This window comes from Malus sylvestris, chromosome 5 (genome assembly GCF_916048215.2).
Source record: "Malus sylvestris chromosome 5, drMalSylv7.2, whole genome shotgun sequence".
NCBI lineage: Eukaryota > Viridiplantae > Streptophyta > Magnoliopsida > Rosales > Rosaceae > Malus > Malus sylvestris.
The window spans coordinates 36,625,752-36,651,840 of NC_062264.1; the positions used below are offsets into that span (position 1 = coordinate 36,625,752).

General features: G+C 36.9%; 3 protein-coding genes and 1 pseudogene across 3 annotated transcripts; 1 reads left to right on the plus strand and 3 right to left on the minus strand.

Annotated features, from left to right (window-relative positions):
* Positions 1 to 2,420: 2,420 nt before the first annotated feature.
* Positions 2,421 to 4,694, plus strand: LOC126620679 (40S ribosomal protein S4). Its single transcript, XM_050288906.1, has 5 exons — positions 2,421 to 2,587; positions 3,047 to 3,124; positions 3,239 to 3,419; positions 3,586 to 3,683; positions 4,062 to 4,694. The coding sequence occupies exons 1-5, from the start codon at positions 2,585 to 2,587 to the stop codon at positions 4,494 to 4,496; spliced, it is 795 nt and encodes a 264-aa protein (XP_050144863.1). The 5' UTR covers positions 2,421 to 2,584; the 3' UTR covers positions 4,497 to 4,694.
* Positions 4,695 to 6,799: 2,105 nt separating this feature from the next.
* LOC126620677 (uncharacterized) lies at positions 6,800 to 9,390 on the minus strand. The gene is made up of 5 exons (XM_050288903.1): positions 8,495 to 9,390; positions 8,337 to 8,394; positions 8,017 to 8,100; positions 7,556 to 7,691; positions 6,800 to 7,293 (listed from the first exon to the last, which is right to left on the minus strand). The coding sequence occupies exons 1-5, from the start codon at positions 9,111 to 9,113 to the stop codon at positions 7,021 to 7,023; spliced, it is 1,170 nt and encodes a 389-aa protein (XP_050144860.1). The 5' UTR covers positions 9,114 to 9,390; the 3' UTR covers positions 6,800 to 7,020.
* Positions 9,391 to 15,889: 6,499 nt separating this feature from the next.
* LOC126620675 (uncharacterized) lies at positions 15,890 to 21,124 on the minus strand. Its single transcript, XM_050288901.1, has 7 exons — positions 19,420 to 21,124; positions 19,133 to 19,263; positions 17,738 to 18,796; positions 17,031 to 17,625; positions 16,796 to 16,934; positions 16,420 to 16,513; positions 15,890 to 16,310 (listed from the first exon to the last, which is right to left on the minus strand). Exons 1-7 carry the CDS (start codon positions 20,578 to 20,580, stop codon positions 16,193 to 16,195), a joined length of 3,297 nt encoding a protein of 1,098 aa, XP_050144858.1. The 5' UTR covers positions 20,581 to 21,124; the 3' UTR covers positions 15,890 to 16,192.
* A 1,542-nt stretch (positions 21,125 to 22,666) lies between these two features.
* Positions 22,667 to 24,785, minus strand: LOC126620681 (uncharacterized; annotated as a pseudogene).
* Positions 24,786 to 26,089: the final 1,304 nt, after the last annotated feature.

Sequence of the window (26,089 nt, forward strand, 5' to 3'; positions counted from 1 at the left end):
TGATGTGATTAGTAGTGAGTCATTGTACAGACTCTGAAATTTTCAGATGATATCATGTAAGTCAATAAGTGCCGTTTGTACTAAATTATGAGTATGATTAATGAGGAATTAATTACTGGACCGACTCTGTAGTTTGACATGTTTAATCGCCATGAAAATTGTCTAAGAAATATTGTGGGGGTTAATCACCACTGCAAAATACGAGTTAGGGGCGTCGGTGGCAAGAGGATTGAGAGGGATGGTAAGGATGTGACACGTGTAGGATTCCACAAATTTTAAATCAGTATGTCGACGCTGTCAAAAAGCCACCTATGATTGTGGCCTGTCTTCCCTTAAACGACATCGGATCGTAGGACCACGCTGGTTTTTACTGCTACAATATTTTTATTTTATTGTTATCGATTATTTTGTCATTGCGGCCTAACACGTGGCATAAACTCCCACGCGGAACGAGAATTGACAGACAAGTTTCCTTCGGTGACCAGCTACTGTTTTATTTGTTTATTTATTTAAAGATGTGTTATCCCTACACTCATCGGTGATCAACGAGTAAAGTAATAATTTAATCATTAACAAAAACATTATTTGTGTTATTAATTTTTTTTAAAAAGTTTAGTCTTCCTAACATTACGAGTAAGTTTATGAAGGAAGTAGGTGAAAGCAAGTGATATGTTTTAGACTAAAAGTTGCATTTTGTAGAATAAATTAACCGGATGAGATCCTCTCTAGATCATTTTTGCGAGGATTCTAAGGATCATCATATCTTAGCCGTTCATCGTGCGGTCAGTTTTCATTAGTTACTATATGTGTTTAACTTTAATAAAAAATTCAAAATAATTTCTAACTGCATGATGTACGATGAACGACTAAAATGTGAATATCTTTAAGATTTCTACAATTTGAATCCTAATGGAATCCAAATCTCAATCAACCATCTCAACCGCCATAACATAAGAAAGTTAAAAATAAAATAGATTTTGGCACCGTCGTCGTCGTGAACAATAAACCAAATAATGTATACAAGAACATGCAACTCAACATAATATACGTAAACCATTGCTACAGTTTACAGGTTATGAATTCTTCTTTTCACATTACTATTATTATTATAATTATTATTTAAATATAAAGAATGTTATTAGCATTTCAAAAATCTTATTTTACATTTTTCATAAATGTATTTTTCTTTCCTAATATATAAAGTTTGGACTGTATAATTAAATTTTTAGAATGCTAATAACAATTCTCTAAATATAAAGGGAATATCGTATTTGGGGAGATGTATACGTGGAAGAATTAGTTTTTTTAATTTAATTGTTTTGAATTAGAAGTTAGAAGATGAAGGAATTGTTGATGTTACATAGTATTTGAGGCTGTGACTCTGTTGCTTTCCCGGAAACCTGGCTGGTAACACAAGTCAAGGGACTTCCATTCCATGTGATGTCAATTCATTTTTCTCCACAATTCACGACTTGCCATTGCCACTAATATACATTATCACATTAATTAATAGATTTGCTTAAGGTCTGAATTTGAACTCATTCCAACTAATTAACCAATTTTTTTAATTTAATTTTATTATTATTAAGGGAAGGCGGAGGGGAGGTCTGAAACTTCTACAATAATTTAGGAGGGGAAAATATCACATCCAGAGCGCATGAATGGAAACCCAATACTCTCTCCACCAGGATTATTGGAACCCATGCAATTGCAAACTAATTAATCAGTTGTCATGTCATTTGGCAACACAATTTGTGAATGAAAAGAAACAGCTGCATATTCATTTTTTTCAAGATGGAAAACAACGCTCATATGATTTCTCAATCTAACATTGAGCCGGCCCCCCTTTCCTCTCGTTCGCCAAGTCCAAACTCCCGCTTATCGTAGATGATAGCCCTTTTCGATGCTAAAAACCGCGTTTGACCCTTTCCGCGCTTCTTTCAATTTCCTTACATTCTAGCTGAAGGAGAGACTTTACCTTTACTTAGAGAGGGGCAGCAATACTACGCTCTTCCGTGCTCGTAGGTTGACTTCCCTTATGCATTGCAACCTATTTTCTTTCTAGAAACTGATCTTAACACACATTTTTGCTACACGCACGTTCTCTGCTTATGTTTGGCCGTTTAGATTGAATATAAAACAAAACACATGTAATAATTTATAAAGTAGAATAAGTAATCACACCCGTGACGGTGCTTTATTAGAAAAATTAAGGATTTTTCTTTATTCCTCTACATATTCCTTTACTGGATTATTTATTATGTTATTGGGCCAACAATAATGGACCTCCCGAGATCCAATACCAGAAGTCCAAAGACGAATGTAATTCCAACCGGGCCTAACCCAAAAGATAAAAAAGAAGTAGAGATTTGAAGCTCAAAAGTCGGCCCATTTTCGAGCCCTGAAGCGGGAGCTCATTAGGGTTTCGTGAACAAACGGGAGGGGGTATATAGAGCTGCGACTGCGAGAGTTTGTAGCTTCCACAGATCACAGAGAGCGGGAGCGGCTTCGGACTTTGGACTCGGGAGCAGCGAAGGAGCGGCGGCGGAGGTTGGCGGAGTTCACCTGAAATCAATTTAACAACATGGTTCGTATTTCATTTTCCTCTGACATCTTTCCATGGATTTACTTTGAATTTTTCTACTGTTCGTTTCTCTTTGATTTCTGCGGTTTCTGCAACATGTTTGATGCAACGATAAATTTTACAACTTTTGTGATGTAGCACCATTGGATATGGATTGAATCAATCTTTTGAACCTGGTTCTCCTCAAAACTTTATGGGTCATTGTTTATTTTTTGACAAGAGTTAATGGATAATTGTTAAATTAGGTTCTTCGGAGTGAAAAATCTTTGATTTTTAGACGTTGTAATCTATTTTTTTTGGATTTCGTAACATGTATTTTAACCACTGTTTTTATCCGGTATCGATATGGCTATGATTGTATTGTTGGATCATCGTGTCAATGCTAATTCTTTGATCGGTACGCGTTATTGTTACGATGTTGAAGTGGGATTGTTTTTAATTTTTAGTTTTTGGGTGCAACAGGCTCGTGGTTTGAAGAAACATTTGAAGAGGCTCAATGCCCCCAAGCATTGGATGCTCGACAAACTTGGCGGTGCATTTGTAAGTTAAAATTCTCTTTGCAAGTGTTCATTTTGATCTGAATTGGTGCAATGGTTGGTATTTGACGCGGTAATTGACTAATTTGAAATATGGTGCGTTTCTTATGTTGTTTAGGCTCCCAAGCCTTCGTCCGGACCTCACAAATCCAGGGAGTGCCTGCCATTGGTTATCATCTTGCGTAACCGATTGAAGTATGCTCTGACCTACCGTGAGGTCATTTCCATTCTGATGCAACGACATGTTCTCGTTGATGGGAAAGTGAGGACAGATAAGACATATCCGTCTGGTTTCATGGGTATGCACAACACTCTCTTCTTTGATGTATTGCTACTTCAATGGGTCTTAACCGGTATTCATGTTGTTATTTCAACATTGCAACATTTATTTGAACAATCCTTTTCATCTATGACTTGTTTGTCTCGAAATGAACGATTTGTGAGCATTGTTATTTGCTTTTTCAGATGTTGTTTCAATCCCCAAGACAAATGAGAACTTCCGTCTCCTTTATGACACCAAGGGTCGGTTCCGTCTCCACTCCATCAGGGATGAAGAAGCAAAGGTCATTTCTTTCAATCCTCGTGCATTTGTCACATGGTGGTTTTTATTGTTCAAGTAACATTGCTTTTCTGAATTGATAGTCTTTAGATATGAATAAATTATTGTGGTGTACAAGGTAATTCAGCAACTAAACATCTTGTTCTTCATAGAATTAATTAATCTAAGCATACATGCTAATAAATACCATGTCCCCTGCTTTAAATTTTTTTCTTGATGAAAATACATGGAACCATTCAATGTTCACTGGCTGAAGAAATGTTCTCGATGTGGATAACTGTCTAACGAAAGTTATGCTTTAATATAATACATGCTTCCAGAGTTTACATGTTTTGAAATTCATGTGATAATGTGCTGATATTTGATTCTGTGTCTCTTGCAGTTTAAACTCTGCAAAGTCCGCTCTGTGCAGTTTGGACAGAAAGGCATTCCATATATTAACACCTATGATGGGCGAACAATCCGTTACCCAGACCCTCTCATCAAGGCAAATGACACCATTAAGTTGGACTTGGAGACCAACAAGATCACTGACTTCATCAAGTTTGATGTCGGCAATGTGGTCATGGTGACCGGAGGAAGGAACAGAGGGCGTGTTGGAGTAATCAAGAACAGGGAGAAGCACAAGGGAAGCTTCGAGACTATCCACGTCCAGGATGCCAGTGGTCATGAGTTTGCAACCCGGTTGGGCAATGTGTTCACAATTGGCAAGGGGACCAAGCCATGGATAAGCCTTCCCAAGGGTAAGGGTATTAAGCTTACCATTATTGAAGAGGCCAAGAAGAGAGCAGCAGCGCAAGCCACAGCCACTGCTTAAAGACTCGCGTCGAAAACAAGCTTTAAACTTAATTGACAATTTTCAACTATGTTTTTGTAGTGGTTTGCCTATTGGCTTTGGATATTATGCTGCAAATTTTGTTTTGTTTATTTCTACCCTTTCGCATCTTGATACAGATAACTGTAGTTGTTGCACACATTATGCTTATGTTATTTTGAAGTAATTTTTGTTTGATCACTTGGGTTGTGTCTAGATTTAGTCATATAACATTTAATATGACGCTCACTACAAAACCAAATTGTAGTTGAGCTACTGGGGAGCTACTTTCTAGTTTCTACCCTAGATCTTCTCATTGCGTTCAAAGGAATGCTTAATCCCTCTACAACCGCCTAGAATTCGTGAAAAAATGACTTTATTCGCTTATCCAGTTTGCGTTCAACTCCAGTTTTCCTGGCAAACTACTAAGCTTTCTAGGTTTGCTACTCTAGTTGAACTCGAGTTTCATCACTGCTGTAACAGCCGACACATTCTAATTCACACTAGTGTACATGCGTTGGATCCTCGAGTGATATCTATGTATTGAACATGTACTAGTGTAGGCGGTAGTGTTATAGGTATTAAACTCAAGTTGTTTGATTTCTATATATAAGCATCACTCACTTGAACTATCGTGAAATGATAAGGGGTGATGAACGTGCATTTTGTTAAGATTTATGAGTTGTATGAATTTGGAGTCTTGCACAGGGATTACCTCTTCAAAAAAGTGTATTGAGATTACCACTCCAAAAACATAGCTAGATTTTACGTGTTTTCTTTATGTATTCGAGTTCAACTTCCTTGTAGTTTAGATTAGAGTTCGATTCCTCATAGTTTAGATTAGTTTAGGCAGACAACGATTGAATAAAAAGACACATACTTGAAAAGATGGCCACAGGATAAAGTTATATTCTGTAATTTCAGGGAAACTATTTGTATTTGGGAAGCAGATTCTTCAAGAGAAAAGTAGAGAAGCAGGGAACCCTATATTGTTGCCTTGTTGGTGTGAGTTTTGGGAATTTCAACCGAACTTTAGGTCCACCCACGTCCATGGTTTTAGATTCCCATCGGACATCGAATGCCACTTTACCTGGGATTCACAGCTGCAAATATTTACAGCCATGAATTAACTGCCATCATATCATATGTGTATCCATATGCAATGTTCTGCACAAAGACAACAGAAACAGGAAAAGTAGAAAGGTACATTACTCGGCACATGGAGAAGATGCTTAAAGAGTGCCAAGGATTGAAAGGACATTAAAGAAAGAATGTTGATCCAGTGTGTCAATTTCCCTTTAAGTTGTTTAGATTAACAATAACGCTAGCTACATTCTCAGTGTTGCACGATGATCTAATTAATCTGTTTATTTACTAAGCCATCCCTTAAAGATTATCTGTTGAAAAGATTGATTAATCGTCATTTATTGGTTAACAAGTAAATAAACGGATTATTATTTTCACTTAGACATTGAAATTTTAACTACGTTAATGTTAATAGACTTCTAATTTGGTTGATTTTTGTAAATAGTTGATATGTAAAGACTGACTTAGAAACTATACGGTTTCGATTATAAGAAAACATAGCATGACAAAAAGAAGAGCCGAGAAGAAAAAATCAAAATATTCGAGTGAGAAATTTATTAACATCTCCTTTAAACTAGGTTATAATATCTAGTCAAAACCTTAATTTTGTGAAAACATATACAGATAAGTATCCCAAAAGGTCAGAATCTAGAAAAAATGAAATTAAATAATTAAAAAAAGTACAAGAACCAAGGGCATGGTGGTTTTTTTTATTTTTTATTTTTTGGTAAAAGGGCATGGTGATTGTGCTTGTGCACGTAGGCAGCTTTCATATCTCTGAGGGAAGAACTGACAATACTTGTCCACTTTAAGTGGAAAGAGAGGATTAGATAGATGGATAAATCATGGTCCTGGATATGGTAAGGACTGGGCCAAACAGTCCTACCTGCACGGATTATTCCTCACAATCCTGTTAAAAGCAAAGCAAATAATAGAGGTGGAGGTGGTGGTGGCAGCCATCCATAACCATTGAAAGCTATTTCATTCCATAGCCATACATAACCATTGAAATATTTCATTCCATAGCCATACACTTGCCCTTGGCTGCCAGCACATACAGCTTATAATCCACGATATGCCCCTATTTCATCTCACAAGCCCGCTTAGGCTCCCACTAAAAATTCTTCTTTGGACATGACGATGTTAAAAACTAAACTGTTGATGAGTTGTTGATAACGCTAGTAGATAAGATTAACGTTCATAATTAACATCAATTTACATTATCGATACAAAATTCATCATTTAACAAAAAACAAACATCATGTACAGAGAATTTCTACGTAATATGATACACACAACAACTGTATTACAAACTACAAAGCAAACATCTAGAGTTAATTAGAGAATAAGCTTATTTGGATAAGCTTATTTGGATCCTCCTAGCTATTCCATGCCATCTAAGCAAACATGTGTGTTTCCAACTTTCCATGTACTACTGTGATCAAATCTTGGGTGATGATGGTGAAGGGATGCAGTGGGGGTGTCTTGGGCAGGTGGTCAAGTGGTCATTGGTGAGGCCAGCTGCTTGCATGAAGAAGTGAATTACAGTGGGACCAACATGCCTAAACCCCCTTCTAACCATGTCTTTGCTGATGGCCTCTGACTTGGAGTTCTTCACAGGAATCTTGTGGCATGACTTGTATTGGGTACATATTGGCTTGTGATTCACAAATCCCCACAAGTACTCGTCAAATGATCCCACTTCCCTCTTTACCTGTAAAATTGGTTTAAACAGTAAAAGTTGATTAAGACATCATATTTACATCGAAAATATCTTAATCACATTCCTTTTAACTTTATTCAACGACGAATAAATAAAGTAATTTTCGTCCTCCCATTTTCACTTTTACACTGATTACTTTATCAAATGGTTAAAAAAAAGAGAAGTTGAAGCTGTTGAGCACAAAAGAGAAAGACAGAAGTGCATAAATCACTTGCCGACTCGTAAATATGAATAATGTATTAAATCAATATACCTCAAGAATTCTCTTAGCATTGTCAACAACTCCTCGAACAAGGCTAATATCTACGCCAGAATCAGCACTCAATGATGTTATCTTTTTTTCACTAAATCTAGCCACAACATCTGCATCAAACCCTGAAAAAGCCTCCCTGTATAAAGAAAAACTTATGATTAGTTAAGATTACAAACATGGCAAGTCTTCAATAGTCCGAACTACTAGGTAGTCTGGTTTTATATCTATTAGATTGACAAATAAATAAAAATAGTATTTTCTCAGTTTAATCATCCGTATTACTAAGTAGTCCGGACTATTAAAGAAAAATTGTACAAACATAGTAGCTATTGTTAAGACTTCAAGGAGACCATGAATGCGCCCAAAAAATACGAGGTTTTATCACAAAATTAATATCTCAATTCTATTATTAATATATCTAGAACTTAAAAAGAGTAATGGAATTTTGGAATCACACCCACCTCAATGCTTCCCTTTTCCTCAGGACTGAAGTCCAATCCGATCCCACTTGAGCACCAGTTAATAGTAGCAATTCAAGCAACATACTGTAAATATGAGCAAGCAAAGTTAGCTGTTTAGCTCCAAGGGAACTGTGTTCAAATAAAACTGCTTACAAGTTTTAATAAAAAATAAACTTGGAAAATTCAATCATATTTTGAATTAGAATTTATGGCTGGTTCTATTTGTACATATTTTCCGTAGCTGCAAACGTGTATGTGTGTTTGAGAGAGAGAGAGAGAGAGAGAGAGAGAGAGAGAGAGAGAGAGAGAGAGAGAGTTACTTGTCATCATGGACAGGAACTCCCCATTCTTCATCATGGTAAGCAACATATATTGGGTCTGCAAGCACACACATTTTTCAACTTTTTGTTAACTTGATAACTTCAACAAGTTGTATGTAGAAATTAAAATTTCAAGTACTTCAGCTAAGTTTTCATACCTGACTTAGGGGTGATGAAACTGCATCTCCTTTGCTCTTGACCGAAATAATTTGTAGCTGAAGAATCAAGAGGAACAACTTTCCCTTCGTACTTGGCAGACTTTGTTCTTCCGTAATGCGCAATTCGCATCTTTCGCTGTTCTTGCATTGTTGCTACTTGCTCCCTCCTTGTTGCTGCTATGCTTCCTGGTGCCTCTACTATCAAAGGCGATATATTCTTCAACACACTTTCAGCAGAAGGTGCAACACCAATAGATTTCTTCGACTTTTTCACCGAACTTGTCGATTTGGTTACGCAACGAGGCGTCACTACAACCTTCTCAGCACTAGAATTCAGCTCATTGGGATCTTTACCTTGCTTAAACGCATGCTGTCGAGGTGAAGGCAACTTGGGAGAGATAGGAGGAGAAAGTGAGGCCTTAGTTTTATTAGTTGGAAGTGGTGAAGGAAGAGGAGTTGGACCATTAGTTTCTTGGGAGCTTTTTTTAGGAGACTTTTTTTGTTCCAAGCTCGGAAATTGATTGCCGGTTGGCTGGAGAACCGGACGCCGGTTGATTAGTTTCCCTGATGTTGCAGAGACACTAACACTTCGTTGCAATCTTGGTTTCGCGGAACACATTTTTTATGATCTTATGAAGATTAACAATGAAGGGTTTGATGATGATGAATGTGAAGATGTTAAGTAGGGTTTAGGGGATGAAGTAGGAGGATTTTTATAGAAAAAAAGTGGGGACAATGAGCAGGTTTTGGCTTAAGTTGTAACGTGGGTGGGTTAGGGTATGCCATAAATAACCCTATTGCCCCATTGTGAGGGTGAAAGTGACAACCTCCTAACCGAGTGAAGGGATTATAATTGTAAATTTGGTGAAGCAAAAGAAGGGGTGTGTGGGGAGGGGATAGCGGTGCCACTGCCAGCCTTCTCAGGGACCCTTTTTTTATTTCCTTCCCCTCACTTTTGTGCTTTTACTGCTCAGACTCCATGCGTCCTCAATCCCAAGTTGGAGAGTGCGGTACATGAGAGTAACCAATCATTGTCTCTCTTTTGAGCTGGCTGAAAAGATTTCAAGATTATGATATGCTAAACACACTTGAACCAATGCCTAGCTTGACTAAGATATCAGCTGTAACTAAAAGAGATTAATGACACATTTACTAATATGCAATCAGATTGAGAGAAATTGAATTGAAGAGGAATTGAATTAAGGAGAAGTTGGATTGGGGAGGAATATTCAGAATTGGATTTTTATGAAAGTTATTTACTAAACTGTTTGGAATCAGAGTATAAATGATGCTAATTTCATAAAATCTATTGACAAAATATCCTTTATTTGGAATTAAAACCAGTATTTTTACTAAACTGCCCATGTTCTAAATAAATTAATTTATCTGTTATGTAATATCTTTAATTTCCATAGCAACATATACTTATAAATTATAGAAACTTTCTACTTCTTTATAAAATAATCCATATTTTTTTGCTCATTTTCCACCTCTTTAAAACTTGATTATTTTCCTTAAAAAATGACCTATTTCGCTGCAAACTCGCTATGCAATTAAGCCTTTCTCCAAACTGCTATAAATACATCCTAGGCAGACTTTAATTTCCTCCAAAAGGAGGAGTTAGATTCTATTTTTTAAGTGGGCCCCACACAGTCTTGATTCCTTTATACCTTAGTAAGCACAAGAAGAATTCGTAATAAGAACTGGATTCCTTATGTTCATTTCGATTGCGGGTACGTAAATAGTCATCTGTATTTGAGAGATCGTCTCCTTTCTCAATATGGCTTGTATCAAAATAGTCACAGGTCTATGAATGCATTTTGTTATGTAATTTTTCTTTTAATACAAGCAAGAAAAAAAAATGGGACTCAGATTTCAGTTCAAGTTCTTGGAACTAAAAGGGTTAAAGTTTATTATATGTTTAAGTGCATCTCTCATCACTAAAATGTATTTCTTTCGATATATTAGAAATTATATATGCATTTTCTCTTTTGATGCAAGCAATACTAGAAAATGAGAGTTCGGACACATAATCATAAATGCAAGTTAAATTCTCCTAACCACGTGAATATGTACCCCTTATATCAACAAAATGTATTAGAATCCACCAGCACTCACTTGTTCCAAATCTGAGTGATTGAAACAGTAAATTAATTATATGATTAAGGCCATTTAATTATTGTGGTTGAAGACTGATTGATACTAAGTATTGTACATTGAAAATTAATTATATGAATCATGATTAAGGCCATTTATTAATTTACTTGGGGAGGAAAAATGGCCACGAAATAGTTTAATTAGTAACTATCAACTGTGTCTAATTAAAAAATTGGATGGAAACGTGACTAAATGAAATAATAGTATGCATATGGTCACTTTGAAGAAGCTTTATTATGTCATGAGCAGTTGAATCTGTAGGCTGAAGTGAAGGGGTTCCCAACATGAACGTCATCTGCAGTTGAACTTGTAGTATGAACCCTAAACCATGCCCCATCAAAGTCTCTTCTGTCAATCCATCATATATACATTTTTTGAGAATTTTTCAAAGTCAAAACTTGTGCGACAAAGAATTTTCGAGTAGCAGCAACCTTATAATATTAATAAAAGTAAGGAGGGATGTCACACCATATGTCAAAAAAGTCATCTTTCACGTAATCTTTAATTACTCGTCTTGTAAACTTTTAATTATATACCATATTTTCAATGCAACTATTTTCCTGCTTTGATGGGGCGAATGTAAATCTAGAAATTTTCAATGGCATGCCAGATGCTGATAGATCTATTAATATTATATTTCTCTAAAATAATTAAATTATATAAACTCTTCAACCACAATCACAAGAAGATAACAAGCCATGTGTTTGAGTACCTCTAGTGATAGAGATTTGTAAGTCGACAAAAATGAGGCCAACAGACATAGTGTTATGCATTTTTCTTGAGTCACCTCTTTGTCCTATTATTAAGATAGAAAGCGCCAATACATCGTTATTTTATCTTTATTTTAAATCATACTATTTTCATATCAAATTAATTTGTCGTGAGAATATAAAGATGTAATTTGACGGCATCAGAATATCAATGTACAATACTTAGTATCAATCAGTCTTTTCTTAGTAGTAGATTACAATCATAAAGGAGTCTTATTAGCTTTTCCCATCACAAATTTGTCATGAAAAAAGGTTGGTTTTGGGCATGAAATGGTGCCAGTGTTTTATAAGGGTGAACGGAAATTGCAAATGCAAGGCAATATTCTAGGAAAGCGAAATAAAGCACACACTAATAAAAACGTCGGGTCGTTTTATTGTCCTTCGTAGCAATAGCTGGATGGCCTTCTATTTTTTGAAAATGACGTGGAATACATTGAGACATTTTCCAAACACGATTGGATCATGATAATGTGATGGGATCTTCCTTGTTATCTTTGAGAGAGAAAATCAAACCAAAAATGCATTATTGTTGGTAACAAAAATCAAATGCTGAAGTTGTCTTACCCTATCAAATAGTGCGGGTTTAGAGACATGGTGTCACGAGGACATTGCAGACGGTAACCCATCTTTGATTTGATTGGACATATAATATAGACACACACGGTAACCCCATCTTTGATTTGATTGGACATATAATACACACACATACAGGCGCTTTATACAAAGAGATTTCTTTCTTTTTTTTTTAAATGAGGATTGGGTATGGTATTGGGTCCATTTCATATTGAATTTTATCCGAATTGTTTATTTTATAAGTTTTGATTCATAGATCATCCGGACAAAAATTCAATTCAATCTGAAACTATTTGCCTATTTAATTATCAAGAAAAAATTTCATTATTTCTTATATAACAAAGTATTTGTTAATTATGTCTTAAACATTTCTGATTTGACTAATATTTTGTAAGGATGATCTATGAGGTGAAACTTAAAAAATAGACGGTTGTGATCGTCAAAGTTCGATGTGGTGTGGATCCTACGACTAATTCCTTTTTTTATAAAAAATGAGGATCTCTTCCCTTAAATGTTTATATATATACTAGGGTATAAGCACACATTTATTTTTTGTTTTTGATTAAGGAGTGTGATTTAAAAGTTTTAAAAATAGTATGAGACAATGATGATGATCTCTTAATAAGGACATATTTTTCTTAATATTACATAATTACCATTTTGCCCTCTTTACGTAAATATTATGTATCAAAAGTGAGGGTAAAATAGGAAAAATAGGGATATGATTGTCATTTTGTCAAAAGGTACAAAATTACTATTTTACATTCCTTATGTCAACATTGTATATTCACAAGTGAGGAACAAAATTGAAAGAAAATGAAGCAAAAAGTTGACAAACCCTATTTTCTTAATAGAATAGAAGAGTGTGTGTGTGTATATATATATATATATATGCCTTTCTAGGGATAGTAGTGTATATATCCTCAATGATATTTTGGACACCCTTAACTTGCTTGGAGGGAAAGAGAGCTAGCTATCCAATGTATGATTCAATGTATATGCACGTGAATAGTTGCCTAACCTCGCAATTACAAAACCATTTGATGTTCTTTTTAACATGTTCTGAGTGTTGCACCTAGTAAAAATAAGAGATGCCAAGGACAATCCCAGTGCCCGCGTGAGTGATTGTCAATAATTCATACATGCGTAATTGACCTATGTGCTTACTTGATTTCAAAATGTATTAATGGCTGTCAGCTTTCGACACGGGCTTAAACAAATATTCTTAGCATAATATTTGAAGATTATGCCCTCTACAAAGGGGGGAGGGGTGGAGGAGTGACTAAACCTCACATTGGGCTATCCATAATAATGTGGTTCAAATTCGCTTTTGGCGAGAATGACAAAAATTAAACTTAAGACCTTCCATTTACAAGTGAAGAAGAATATTACTAGGTCTATAATACTAAGTGGTATATCATCATCACTTGATCACTCTTGGTTATTACCAAGGTATTAAATATCGGTAATATCGGAAATATCGGTAGTCCGAAATCACGGAAATATCGATGGAAATATCGGGATAATATCGATATCGATAAAAATTACATGGAAACTACGGAAATTGTAAGAAAAACTTGGAAATTTTTATTGAAACTTTGCAGGATGTTTATTTAGTCAATTATCTATTAGTTTATCACAAAAAATTGAAAGGAAATGCATTGCATGATGGATTTAACATTATCAAGTTGATTATATAGCGAGCTGGCAAACATTGTGAGTGTAGAAAATATGTAGTAATTAATAAAAGAAATTTAAACACACCGTAATCATTTATATATAATGAATTAATACAATATGTAGACAACAAAATCCTTTTATATAGTAAAAAATTTAAGTGTCGTTCGTAATGTATTAATACAAACAAGTTACAACGTTCATAATGTATTAATAAAAACAAGTCTACACGTGATGTCACACCCCACTCCTAATTAAAAATAGTTTTTGGGTCTTAATTCTTGAGCCTAAGGACCCACGCGCCCTTTCTCCCGTACTCCCTCTCTCATCTCTCTTCCTTTCTCCCTTCACTCCCTCTTCTGCTCTTCGAAGCTCCCCGAGCTCTCTCTCCCTCAAGTCGCCCTCACCCTCTCCCTCTCTACCCGTGAGCAACATCCATACCCTCTCCCTCTCCGACGACACACGCAGACCACACAGACCACACACACACACGAAGACACGAAGCCCTCGCCGGAGCCACCGGCATCGATCCCCTCCATCAGATCCGACCTCCAGGGCTACACCGAACATATCCAGGCCTCCGACGAGGACGATCTGTACAGCCGCCTCAAGAATCTGAAGCCGACGTTCTGCCTCCGGAAGCCCTCGTCGACGTTCTGCCTCCGGAAGCCGACTTCTCCTTGTTTCTTCTTCGGTTCTCCCCCCCCCCATTTCTTCTTCGGCTGTCGTTGCGACGACGACGACGGAGGATCCTCGACGATATTATGGCTAATATCGCTAATATCGCGATATTATCGATATTAGCGATATTATCGCGATATTTGGCCGAAAACCACTCGGATACCACTTAGAATATCCATACCCCGAAAAACCGATAATATCGGCGATATTTCGCCGATATTATCGGCATTTTCTTCCATGGTTATTACTATAGCAGGCAGGATTGTCCAGATATTACAAAGAAATTTTGGGGTCAAAGGATATTTGGGTGATGGCTTAAATTCAAGGCATAAATTATATTTTTAGGAGCCTAATAAGAACGAAAAAAATGTTGAACAAGAAAATAAAATAATAATAAGGTAGGGCTGCCCTGAGTGATGAGTTGTTAGGAGGCAATCTTAATAACAACTGAAAAGAAAGGGTTTTGGTTGTCGACGTTGTCGACTTTGTTGCTGGGCTGCTGGCATCTCCCAGTCCCAGGGGGGGCAGCATTCTGTTTAGATGGGAACCATGTATGAAAGTTTAAAACAAATTAAAATTAAATTATGAATAGTAAGATAACATAAAGGGATGAGTGCTGAGAAAACGTTCAACAAACTTGGTTACGTCCAAGTTTGCAGTTCGATTGTTCTAATAATTTAGATTGGAAGAGTGAGATGACACAATGGCTAGTTGTAATTCAAATGATTTGAATTCTCAAAAGGAGTATTTATCAAATATAGCAAAAAATTAACCCTTGTGTGGGGGCAAATTTCTCCTTAACCTTCTATGCTTTTTAGTTTATCTGTCTACATCTTAAATACTTACCAATTACAATGCATCATATAATATTTTAAGGGCTTTTTTCCTTCCCAGTTGTAGGTTTTTTATCGCAGAATTTGAACTTGTGATCTCTTTTGACATTAAGAAGAGAAATACCATTAAAATAATAGCTATTTAGTTTCATAACTGCGCGTTAGTTTAGGCGTTTTTCGAATTTTACAGCCATCAATGATTCGAGACAACACTGATAGGCCCATAGCTGCACTATTATCTGAAGCACCAAAGAGCTTCAAAATGGTTATTGTACACATGTTAAAAGGTTAAAGTGAATACAAAATATAAAGCATATATATTATATTGTTTGATTGCTATGTACACGAAGTCCCCCAACAAGATCCTATGATTCTGATATTCTGTTTGTTTCTGCAGTGAAAACTGTTAAACAACCCTACACATCACAATCCTGCACTAGACGGTAAAAATTACACCAACTCTTTTCTTTGGCTAGATAAATAAGGTTAAAGCAGGAATTATTGGCTTTACTGATACTGATTTGAAATACATTTTGAAAATTACACCAACCTTTCATTTACGGTTTCTTAACCAACAAGCAACATCACCTGTTGCAACTACGAAAATATTTGGGTGCAATAGTCATCCCGCTAGATTGTGCTGCTGATTCACGTGTTTTAACATGGGTGAATGACAATATAAATTTGATATGAAGCAAAGCATGTTTCCAAAAAGAGGCACCTTTTCTCAAATTGTATATAGCAAGACGAATAACAAACAATAGAGCTTGTTAGTTGTGGGTCTCTCCTAAAAAAACACACACACAAGAGTATATGTGGGAAAAGAGAAACCAAGTATGATGTCCCATGATGACTTTTGACATGTACAAAAAAATTATATAAGTAAATAGGCAAAGATGAACAAAATTAGCTTCCTCTTCCAATGTTGGATGCTTCACTATGTTGAATTGTTCGAAAGAAAGACGGTCCTCTGAAGCAAGAACTCGTTCACCTGGCGCCGGTAGAGTCTAGTAATCCATCTGTGCCTTCACGACATCCACGATTGGAGCCCGACAGATTGGACATTTTCCGCTGTTCCATTGCAACTCATGAGCACACTTGAGACAGGTGCACATGTGGCCACACCTGGAAAATTCAGAAATGGCAGCTCACAAGATGAGTACTACAGCCAACCAAGAATTGAAATGAAAAGATCTATATTCACATGAGAAGCCTTGCTTGGATGGCAAGTTACCTGTAAAAAAGTGAGTCGACTTTCACTTCATGGCAAATGCAACAATTTCCTTTCTTTGGTAATCCATTTGCCGACCTCTTCCTCTCCGCTTGACCTGTAACATACATAATAGTGTACTGTCAAGAAACTGATTGAAAATAAGGAGTAATGCAGAAACTATGCAGCCACTCACAGGTTTATTCTCGCTATAGCTTTGAAAGAGTACTTAAAACTGTCCTAAAAGACCAAAATAAATATTAAAAGTCAAAACAAGTATAAGAGCAAGGATGTTTTTAGATACCCTTTCAGTGGATGCATTTGTGCAAATTATGATATTCATTTTAAATTGATCTGAGGCCCCAAATTAAGAGAAACATACAAGAAGTACAGCACGAACCTGAATGAACTTCCTGCTTCATGGATTGCTGCATTACCAGTTGCATGTCTACACAGCTCTTTATTACTTTTCGTAGCTCCGACATCTCACGATAGAGTTTCTCCATCTGCCCTCTCATGTCATAAATGAATTCCATTTCCTGAAAGTTCGGCAGAGTTAACTTAGATTCTATACTGACCAGTAACTTAAGAACTCAAAGTTAATGTAACTGCAGAGGGGAAAAAGTTAAACTCACCATTGAAGGATGATAGGGGGAAGAGACGTGGTGATGATTTTGATGGTATGATAGAGATGGTGATTGTGAACCTTGCCGACTATTTGGATAGTAAGAATGAGATGGAAAATGTCGGGGTGGAGATGTAGAAGCAGCTCGACCAAAATTATCTCCCACTTCAATATCTTGATAGCTCCACGATGTCATATGAGATGGCGATGGCTGCAATGATGTGCACTGGTAAAAATCATCACTCGCTTCTTGATATTGAGCACTAATTAGACTCCTTTCTTCTCCTCCTTTATCGTCATCACCTTCCTCATCATCATCTTCTTCCTCATCATCATCTTCTTCTGTCATGTTCTGATCTTCTTGGTGTTTTTGTTCTTGCACTTGTTGTTCTTCTTGACTGCCTGCCGGCTGCAATTCTTGTTGTTGTTGATTTTGGTGATGCTGTTGTAAGAAAGACACCAATGGATTTGTCCTATCGTGGTTAATGTCATTGTCTTCTCCTTCTTGACTGCCATCTGGTTGCGCTTGTATTTCTAAGCGAGATACCATCAACCTGTCTATTCTGTCTCGGAAATCACTAGCAAGAAAATTTGATACTGTACTTCTGCATAGATCAATGTGAAATTCATATGAGTATAACATAGACATGTGGTTGTCCAATTATGGAAGTTTACAACTGAACCAAAACAAGAAAAGTAGAAGCAATGCTGCTGTACCTTTCGATAAGTTGGCGTATCTCTCCTTTACCTGAGTTGGAGTTAAGCATCTCTTGGTACCATGCCTTCCTCAGGTCTTCCCAGTAGCTACGTGGGCGAGAAATCTCATTGATCCAGTCATAAGTATAATCTCCATAGTACTGGTAATCATCCTCTAGTTGTTCTTCTATCTCCTTCTCATGCCAACCAACCAAGGATGTGGTTGCATCTGCGGTTTCTTGCACATCAAGGTTTCTAGCCTCCGAACTTGTTCCTTGCCAGATAACTTCTGAACCCGGGCTAGCTTCTTCATGAAGATATTCACTAGTATGAGGCAAGTTGTTTCTGGCCTCTGAACTTGTTCCTTGCAAGGTGACTTTTGAGCTTGGGCTGGCTTCTTCGTGAAGATCTTCACTAGCATGAGGCGAGTTTTTTCTAGCCATTGGACTTGTTCCTTGCAAGATGACTTCTAAACTTGGGCTCGCTTCTTCATGAAGATCTTCACTACCATGAGGCGAGGTACTCCTAGCCATTGGACTTGTTCCCTGCAAGGTGACTTTTAAACTCGGGCTGGCTTCTTCACGAAGATCTTCGCTAGCATGAGGCGTGGTGTTCCTAGCCATTGGACTCGATCCTTGAGAAGTGACCTTCAAACTCAGGCTGGCTTCATCACGAAGATCTTCACTAGCAGCTAGCAAATTGTTTGTAGCCACTGAACTTGTTCCTTCCGAGGTGACTTTTGAGCTTGGGCTAGCTTCCTCACGAAGATCTTTACTAGCATCCGTTGAGGTATTTGTAGCCACTGAGCTTGTTTCTTGACAAGTGACTTTAGAACTCATGCTAACTACTTCACGAAGATCATTACTAGCACACGGCAATGGAGTCTGCACCCATGTTGCATTCTTCTGCTCAGTTATATCAATGTTACAACTAGGAGTGTTTTCGCTAGGCATGTTGGAGGTGGAGGAGTTTTGTGCATGTACACTGGTGTCCTTGACGACCTCCCTTTGAGGGATTTTTGTGCTAGCTGCATCACTCTGAGCTGTTGAGGCCTGCTCGAAACAAGCGCTGAATTTCTCCCTGAAATTAAATGATCTAAATGTTAACTTCCTTTTTCCAATCACACACAGTACTTTAACGGTTCGTTTGGTGTCTAGGATTGAATTGGATTAGATAATTCACTATATTCAAATTAATCCAATAAAACAATCTTAAGCACCAAACGAACCTAAATATTTAAGATTGATGTAACCTCATATTTTTCAGGAAAAAGTTATGACAGCTGAAATATTTAAAATTCTTTCCAATTTTGTGCAATTATTAAGCTCTTTTTAATACAAACATTCTATAGAAACATTACAACAACAACCAGAACTAGCTTATAGCTTGGCATGTTTCAATGAAGAATATTATTACCTGAGATGCATGATGGCAGCAGAGCCTTGTGGCAACTTGTTCACTTGAGATTTTGCTGGTTTCCGGCGTGGTACTTCTTGACCTGCTGCCCCTGCCATGCCGCGTTGCAGCAGTTTAAGCCGTAACATTGACTGCAAAACAAGCATAATAAGCAAAGTGAATATGTAGATGCATTGGAATTTGCACAAAAAGGAAGAAAATGGTTACATATTTCAGACAACGTAAATTAAGAACTAAGCTTGTTTAAGAAAATTTGAGTTCAAATGATTGCAAATTAATTAACGCACTTGAATTCGCCCTTTGTGTGAAAATCTTGAAACTGCTCTGCGGTCTACAAGTGTGTCAAGCTCCCTATGCCGGTCACGCTCCAATTGCATAAGCAAATCCGCAAATGCCTGCCTGCCTCTGATCATCCTCGGCGAACTTATAACCTGAGAGAACCCTTTGTGCAGCTGCTCTGTCTGATCAACCCCAAAAGACCTCTCACGATCGCGCTCTCTAGACGGAGATGCATTGGCACAGGACTGCTGATCATGATCATTATCATCGCTTGGAGATGATAATGGACAGTGTGCTGTCATTGTCAACCGTTTAATGATATCCACAACCCGAACCTTCTCTCTTTCTCTTTCTCTTTCCCTTGCATCTAAATTACTCCGGGCATCACTTGTGGCGCTTTCATCAGAATGTGTGTCCTCAATGGAATCCTCAGCAACCGGGCAAGTGTCATACCTTTCATCAACACAAACCGAGACCCCTGCTTCAGACTCTCTTGATAATTGCTTTTCGAAAACAGGTTGATTCGAAGCAACAGACTCATTGGAAGCACTGTATTCATTGAAAGTATAAAAAATGTTCTCATTCTCATTGAAGCTCAATCCAGAGTTAGACCTGCTCGTCTCTGTGCCGCCATTGGAACTCATCTTGAAACTGTTTGATAGGTTCAGCCTCTTCTCCCATATTTGAACCAGCGAAGAAGCTCCAACTCCCCGATTGGAAATATCCGCCAAGCTATCTGTCCTTGAAAGAGTCCCTTCCTTCATTGATGTCGATGTCCTCGTTGATGAAGGCGCGGAACTAGGCACTGACATAAGCTCTACCTCCTGGCTCTGCCTCTCTACCATTGCCATTGCTTCTTTCCCTCCTTGTCTCTCAGCCCATCGATCAAGAACCCGAGACTGCCTCGGGCTCATTGTCGAACAACCATCTTCGACATTCTCTATGTTTTGGTCTTGGGAGTTGTTGCTTTCCTGGTCATTAGAGGCAGAGGTTGATGAGACAGAAATGCAGGTGGTGAGGTGATTCCTCACCAAGCTATTCAAATTCTTCTGAAAAGCAGCCTGCGTGGCCCTGGCATTGCTTTCTCTGCACCTGTCTCGCCGGTTGTGATCCCTTAACACGCACCCAAAAGGCGCGGTGGAGGCCATTTCAACTTGTGATGACGCCATCTCAGAATTCAAATGGTCTGATGCAATTACTGTAATTAATTAAAACTACAGAATTTTCAGAGGAGCCTGAAATCCAAACCAAAAGGAAGAAATTAAAGAACCCATATCGAAATTCGACAGGTGGGGAGATTGAAAACAAAGAATCCAACCTCACAAGAAAAATCTTGTATGTGAAGAGAGGAAGAAAATGGAAGATCCCCAAAGAGTCTGGGACAGGAGAGAAACAAGCCACTGATTTCCCACGAGAACAGAGGAGCTTTTTTAGGAACAAAGTAATTTGTCATCCGCTAGTATAATACCTCATTCCTTGCAATTTTTGCCTATTTTTGGACAAGCTTTTTGTAGCAATCACCAATGCACAGACAGATAACACACAGAGTTGGCCTATTGCTGTTAAAAAAAAAATTAAAAGACAAAAAATTTGAGATTTTGTGTGTATTTTTTTGTGGGTTTGCCTTGGATGTACCTAAATTTGAAGGATTGGGGAATCAGAGTATGAGATTCTAGGAAGCTAGATGTGAAAACAGAGGATGAAAAACAGAGGAGGCCAGAGTTGCACTAATAAAACAGTGAGACAATTTGGTGAGGAAAAGTAGGGATTGAATAAGAGAGAGAGAGAGAGAGAGAGAGAGAGAGGGAGGGAGATGTTGGTTTTTAGTTCGTTGGGAATGTAGGGTCATATGGTTGTTTCCTTTATTGCTCAGTCGGTCTGTCTTATTTTTTCTACCCATATTAACAGAAAAGAACGATTAGATTTAATTCGATTTAGGATACACGACTGAGATTAAAAGTAAGTAATTTATAAAATATGGAGGTAATCGAAAACACTCAATGCGTGTCCTTATTAGTTGTAACAGTGATCCATTGGAGTCAATGGTTATAAATTTTTGCTCCACTGTCAATGCCATTTTTGGAGCCCATTATTCAACGCACCATCCAATTTTTACCGTTGGTTTTGTATTTTCTTACCCTTTTAGGTTGGATTTTGTGACATTTCTTGGCTTCTAGCATGTCCGATGCAATATTCTAACACAAAATATTGCTACGTATGTTGGGGTCTATTTTATTAAAGAGAGAGAGAGAGAGCGCGCAAGAGAGGCGTAGAATGGCTTGAGGAATTTTGTACATGTTATTCCTCATTTTCAGTGTTTTTATGTATAATAAACTACATAGAATTTCTTGCCTTGCAAGTAATACAATCACTAGCCTCTCAGCACGAGTTCACGCTCATGCAAGATACATTTTTGCCCCAAAGATGTGTTATTTTAGATATTCTTATATTTCTTAAGTGGTTATTTTATAAATTGTGGGTGTGTGTCCATCATAACAATTTCTTATTATTTTCAATCATCTAACTTAGTCTTTTTGCATCCGCCTTTTTTACAAAAAAATGAAATTTATAAATTGCACACTAACCATTCCACTTTTTGTTTTTCACTTGTTGTTTATTATGGTGTCATTTTTTTTTGTTTGGTTGGTAGAATTTGATTTCACGAACTGAACTATGCTGGACATTATTATCATTTTGGTAATTACCGATTAACAAAAAAAATTAAGTTAATCGGTGAAGCTAGAATTCTCTTATATCCATTAGTATTGTTTTACTCCTATATATGGTACAAGAAGAAAATCAAGAGTTAGGTTCCTTAAAATCAAGAGTTGGGTTCCTTACTCAATAAGGGATTAAAAATGGTGGATTTCATTTTCGTTTACTATGATAATCGTGTTATCGTCATGCATGCCATATTGGCATATTGCCACGTTCGTTGAAGAATTTAGCAGCATATATTCCATCCAATTTGTGCATATGTGAGTAATCTCTCATACAATTTTTACTATTTTTCCTTTAAAACAACAATGAAGATAAAATGGGAAAATAGAAACTATTTAAAAAATAGGAAAATATGATATGTAATTTCATTTCTAAATACATGCTGATAACATTTAATGTCCTTAAATCAAAATTTTCAAATTCATAAGGTTTCAGTCAAAGTTATAAACTAACTAGGGATGAACTCCTAATATATGAAACAAAGCAAAATATGGACAATATATACATATGTAAACATAGTGTCTATGTGTGAAATCAAAGCCATGCTTGCCACCCATTTGCTTGCACTTGGTACTTTAGATTTTCACGATTAATCTTCAAGCAATGATGATAAAATAAGAAGTCTAACTGATTAAGATGGGAATAATGCACAACTGATTAAGATGGGAATAATGCACTATAATGCACAATCCCAAATATAAAGGTTTTAGGCAATTTAACTTAAATACCTTTAACTTTGACAATTTTCCCATAGCAATACTTGTACTCCAGTTACTTTTAGAATACTGAAAGATAAATAATTTGTCAAGTTTGAGGTAACAAATTGTAATCATGTTTACAAAATTAAATAGTAAGAAATGTTACCTTAATCTTGTACTTCAACCTTTGTACTTTGACACACCCTGACCTGGAAGATCTATCTGGACTCCGAATTGAGCTGTGTTGGCCGACACCGGAAGTTGACGAAGCCATAAAGTGTAGTGATGTGGAAAATGTGAATAAATTGAAAACCTAAAATTGCCTAAATGAAAGAGTGCGCTTGTGAGCGGGAATGAACTCATTTCACATGTGATGTTAGAACATAAGTAAAGTACAGTAGAGTAGCTTGAGAATTATACCATCGAAGGCAACCTCCTATACCAAGATTTGCCAAGAATCCTTGTCGATACGAAAGCTCAGCTACTAAAACTTGGAGGGGCGAAAAACAAAGGTGAGTGGGCCTAAAAATAAAGTTTTGTAAAAATCTTTTAACGTAATAGTCCCTCGCCGTAAAACAAATATAGTTTCTAAAATATACATACTATGTATAGTATAAAAATACTTACCATAGCCTGCAATATCTTAAGAATTCAATACGTCACAATATTTCGTAAATAAACATATGACATTCATAAATCACATAATCTCGCACAAACAAACATATCATATTGATTGCTCATCAACATATGTTGACACACGAGTTCATGCAAAGATATACTGACACCCAGTTTTGTTCACATCAGAATATCTTTGCATGAACTCGTGTGTCAGCATATGTCGATGAACACTTGATATCATATGTTTGTTTATGTGAGATTATGTGATTTACAGACGTTAGATGTTTATTTACGAAATATTGTGATGTACTGAATTCTTGAGTTATTGCAGGCTACGGTAAGTATTTTCATACTATACTTAGTATGTATATTTTGAAAACTATACTCGTTTTATGGTGATGGGTTATTACGTTTTGAAAATATTTTTACAAAACTTTATTTTTAGGCCTACTCACCTTTATTTTTCCGCCTCTCCAGGTTTTAGTAGCTGAGTTTTCGTATCGAAGAGGATTCTTGGCAAATCTTGGTATAGGAGATTACCTTCGATGGTATAATTCTCAATCTACTTTGCTGTACTTTACTTATGCTCTGACATCACGTGTGAAATGGGTTCATTCACGCTTACAAGCGCACTCTTTCATTTAGGCAATTTTAGGTTTTGAAATTTATTAACATTTTCCACATCACTACACTTTATAGCTTCGTCACCTTCCTGTGTCGGCCAACATAACTCGATTTGGAGTCCAGGTAGACCTTCCGAGTCGGGGTGTGTTAACTTTGAGACAGGTGTGATGCTTATAAAACTGACAAAAATGCAATTTTATTTGTATTTAAAAATTGAATGCAATTTTAATTTATAGCATACTTCCATATGAATATAAGAGAAGAGTTACTGTATTTAGAAAGGTTGTTTGGTCATTATTAATCTTTTTCCTGCACCCATAATTTTTTTTAAATTTTATAATTTGAGATAATTAATTTGTAGAATGATATAGAAAATGCCATTAAAAATAAATAAGTAAGAAATGGTGTTGTACCTAATTTGTTGTATTTTATTCCAAATACGTATGATGTGAGGAGTTGTTGAAGGTTTTCATTCTTCTACAGCCTTTTTCATGCGCCACCTATATATTAAAGATATATATAATGTTCGATTTCTTGTAACAAATTTAATAAAGAATTTAGAATACATACTGCTCATGCTTCTTCTTTTTCCACTCTTTGAGAATCAGTTGGCTTAGATCAGTAATTTTTACTCCGACATATATCTCCCAACCAGTTGTAAAAATAGAGACATGTCTGTTTGGGATCTTATCAATACGTAGTTCCTTCTTCATTTTTTTTGTGGGTATTCTTGTAAATATCCTTAGAATGAAAACAAATAATTTTTTAAATTACCATAGCGCATTAAGATAATCAAAATTGAAACTCATAATCTAACCATAATTTTTAAAACACATAATGAAGATTTCAAAGGAAGATGTGACATCCCACATCGCTCAGGGGAATTGATCATGTAAGCCTTATATGTATATTCCCATTTTTACCTAGCATAAGGCCTTTTAGGAGCTCACTGACTTCAGGTTTCATCAGAACTCCGAAGTTAAGCGAGTTCAAGCGAGAGCATTCCCAAGATGGGTGACCCATTGGGAAGTTCTCGTGTGAGTTCCCAAAAACAAAACCGTGAGGGCATGGTCTGAGCCCAAAGCGAACAATATTCTGGTACGGCGAAGTCGAACCCAGGATGTGGTGGGGGCCTGGGTCGGGGATGTGACAATTTGGTATCAGAGCCAATCCCTGGCCGGATGTGTGCTGACGAGGACGTCGGGCCCCTAAGGGGGGGTGGATTGTGACATCCTACATTGTCCAAGGGAGTGGATCCTGTAAGCCTTATATGTTTATTCTCATCTCTACCTAGCACGAGGCTTTTTGGGAGCTCACTGGCTTCGGGTTCCATCGGAACTCCAAAGTTAAGCGAGTTCGGGCGAGAGTATTCCCAAGATGAGTGACCCACTGAGAAGTTCTCGTGTGAGTTCCCAGAAACAAAATCATGAGGGCGTGGTCGGGGCCCAAAACGGACAATATCGTGTTACGGCGGAGTCGGGTCCGGGATGTGGTAGGGGCCGGGCCGGGATGTGATAAAGAAGTTAAAAAAACCCAAATGAAACTAAACCTAGGAATTCATACAATTACATATTATGCTTACATGGAAATGTGTAAAATGAGTACAATCATGCATGGAAAGGAAGTGAAAACCCACCAAATCTTATACGACTGTGCTCCCATCACCATGCTTCTAGTATCCAATTAATGATAGCGCACATGCTAAAAATTGAAGGAGATGGGGATTGAACTTATATCATTTACAAACACAAAATAAAAAATATCGAAGAAATAGAACAACCTAGAGAAGTGAAGAAGACATAGCAAAAAAATGGGGGTATAGGATTTGCCCACGTAATTGAAGGAGATAGGGAGTACATATAATAATATTGTAGCTGAAACAGAAAAATGGGAATGTACGTGGGAACTGGGAAGTTACTGCTTGGTAGTGGGAGACTTCACCGTTTTTTAAAAATTGACGACAACCTCTACCCCTTTTTCTCCCATGTTGCTTCTTTTTTTTTTTTTAATATAATTT

Excerpts from the sequence above, each read along its gene's own strand:
- LOC126620679 (XM_050288906.1), top strand. Across the intron at positions 3,125-3,238 it reads ACAAACTTGGCGGTGCATTT|GCTCCCAAGCCTTCGTCCGG; the intron begins GTAAGTTAAAAT and ends TATGTTGTTTAG. Across the intron at positions 3,684-4,061 it reads TCAGGGATGAAGAAGCAAAG|TTTAAACTCTGCAAAGTCCG; the intron begins GTCATTTCTTTC and ends TGTCTCTTGCAG.
- LOC126620677 (XM_050288903.1), bottom strand. The coding sequence starts at position 9,113 with ATGTGTTCCGCGAAACCAAGATTGCAACGAAGTGTTAGTGTCTCTGCA. Across the intron at positions 8,101-8,336 it reads GTTCCTGTCCATGATGACAA|TATGTTGCTTGAATTGCTAC; the intron begins GTAACTCTCTCT and ends TCATATTTACAG. Across the intron at positions 7,294-7,555 it reads ATGCTAAGAGAATTCTTGAG|GTAAAGAGGGAAGTGGGATC; the intron begins GTATATTGATTT and ends CCAATTTTACAG.
- LOC126620675 (XM_050288901.1), bottom strand. The coding sequence starts at position 20,580 with ATGGCGTCATCACAAGTTGAAATGGCCTCCACCGCGCCTTTTGGGTGC. Across the intron at positions 17,626-17,737 it reads ATACGCCAACTTATCGAAAG|AAGTACAGTATCAAATTTTC; the intron begins GTACAGCAGCAT and ends TGATCTATGCAG. Across the intron at positions 16,311-16,419 it reads GTCGACTCACTTTTTTACAG|GTGTGGCCACATGTGCACCT; the intron begins GTAACTTGCCAT and ends TGAATTTTCCAG.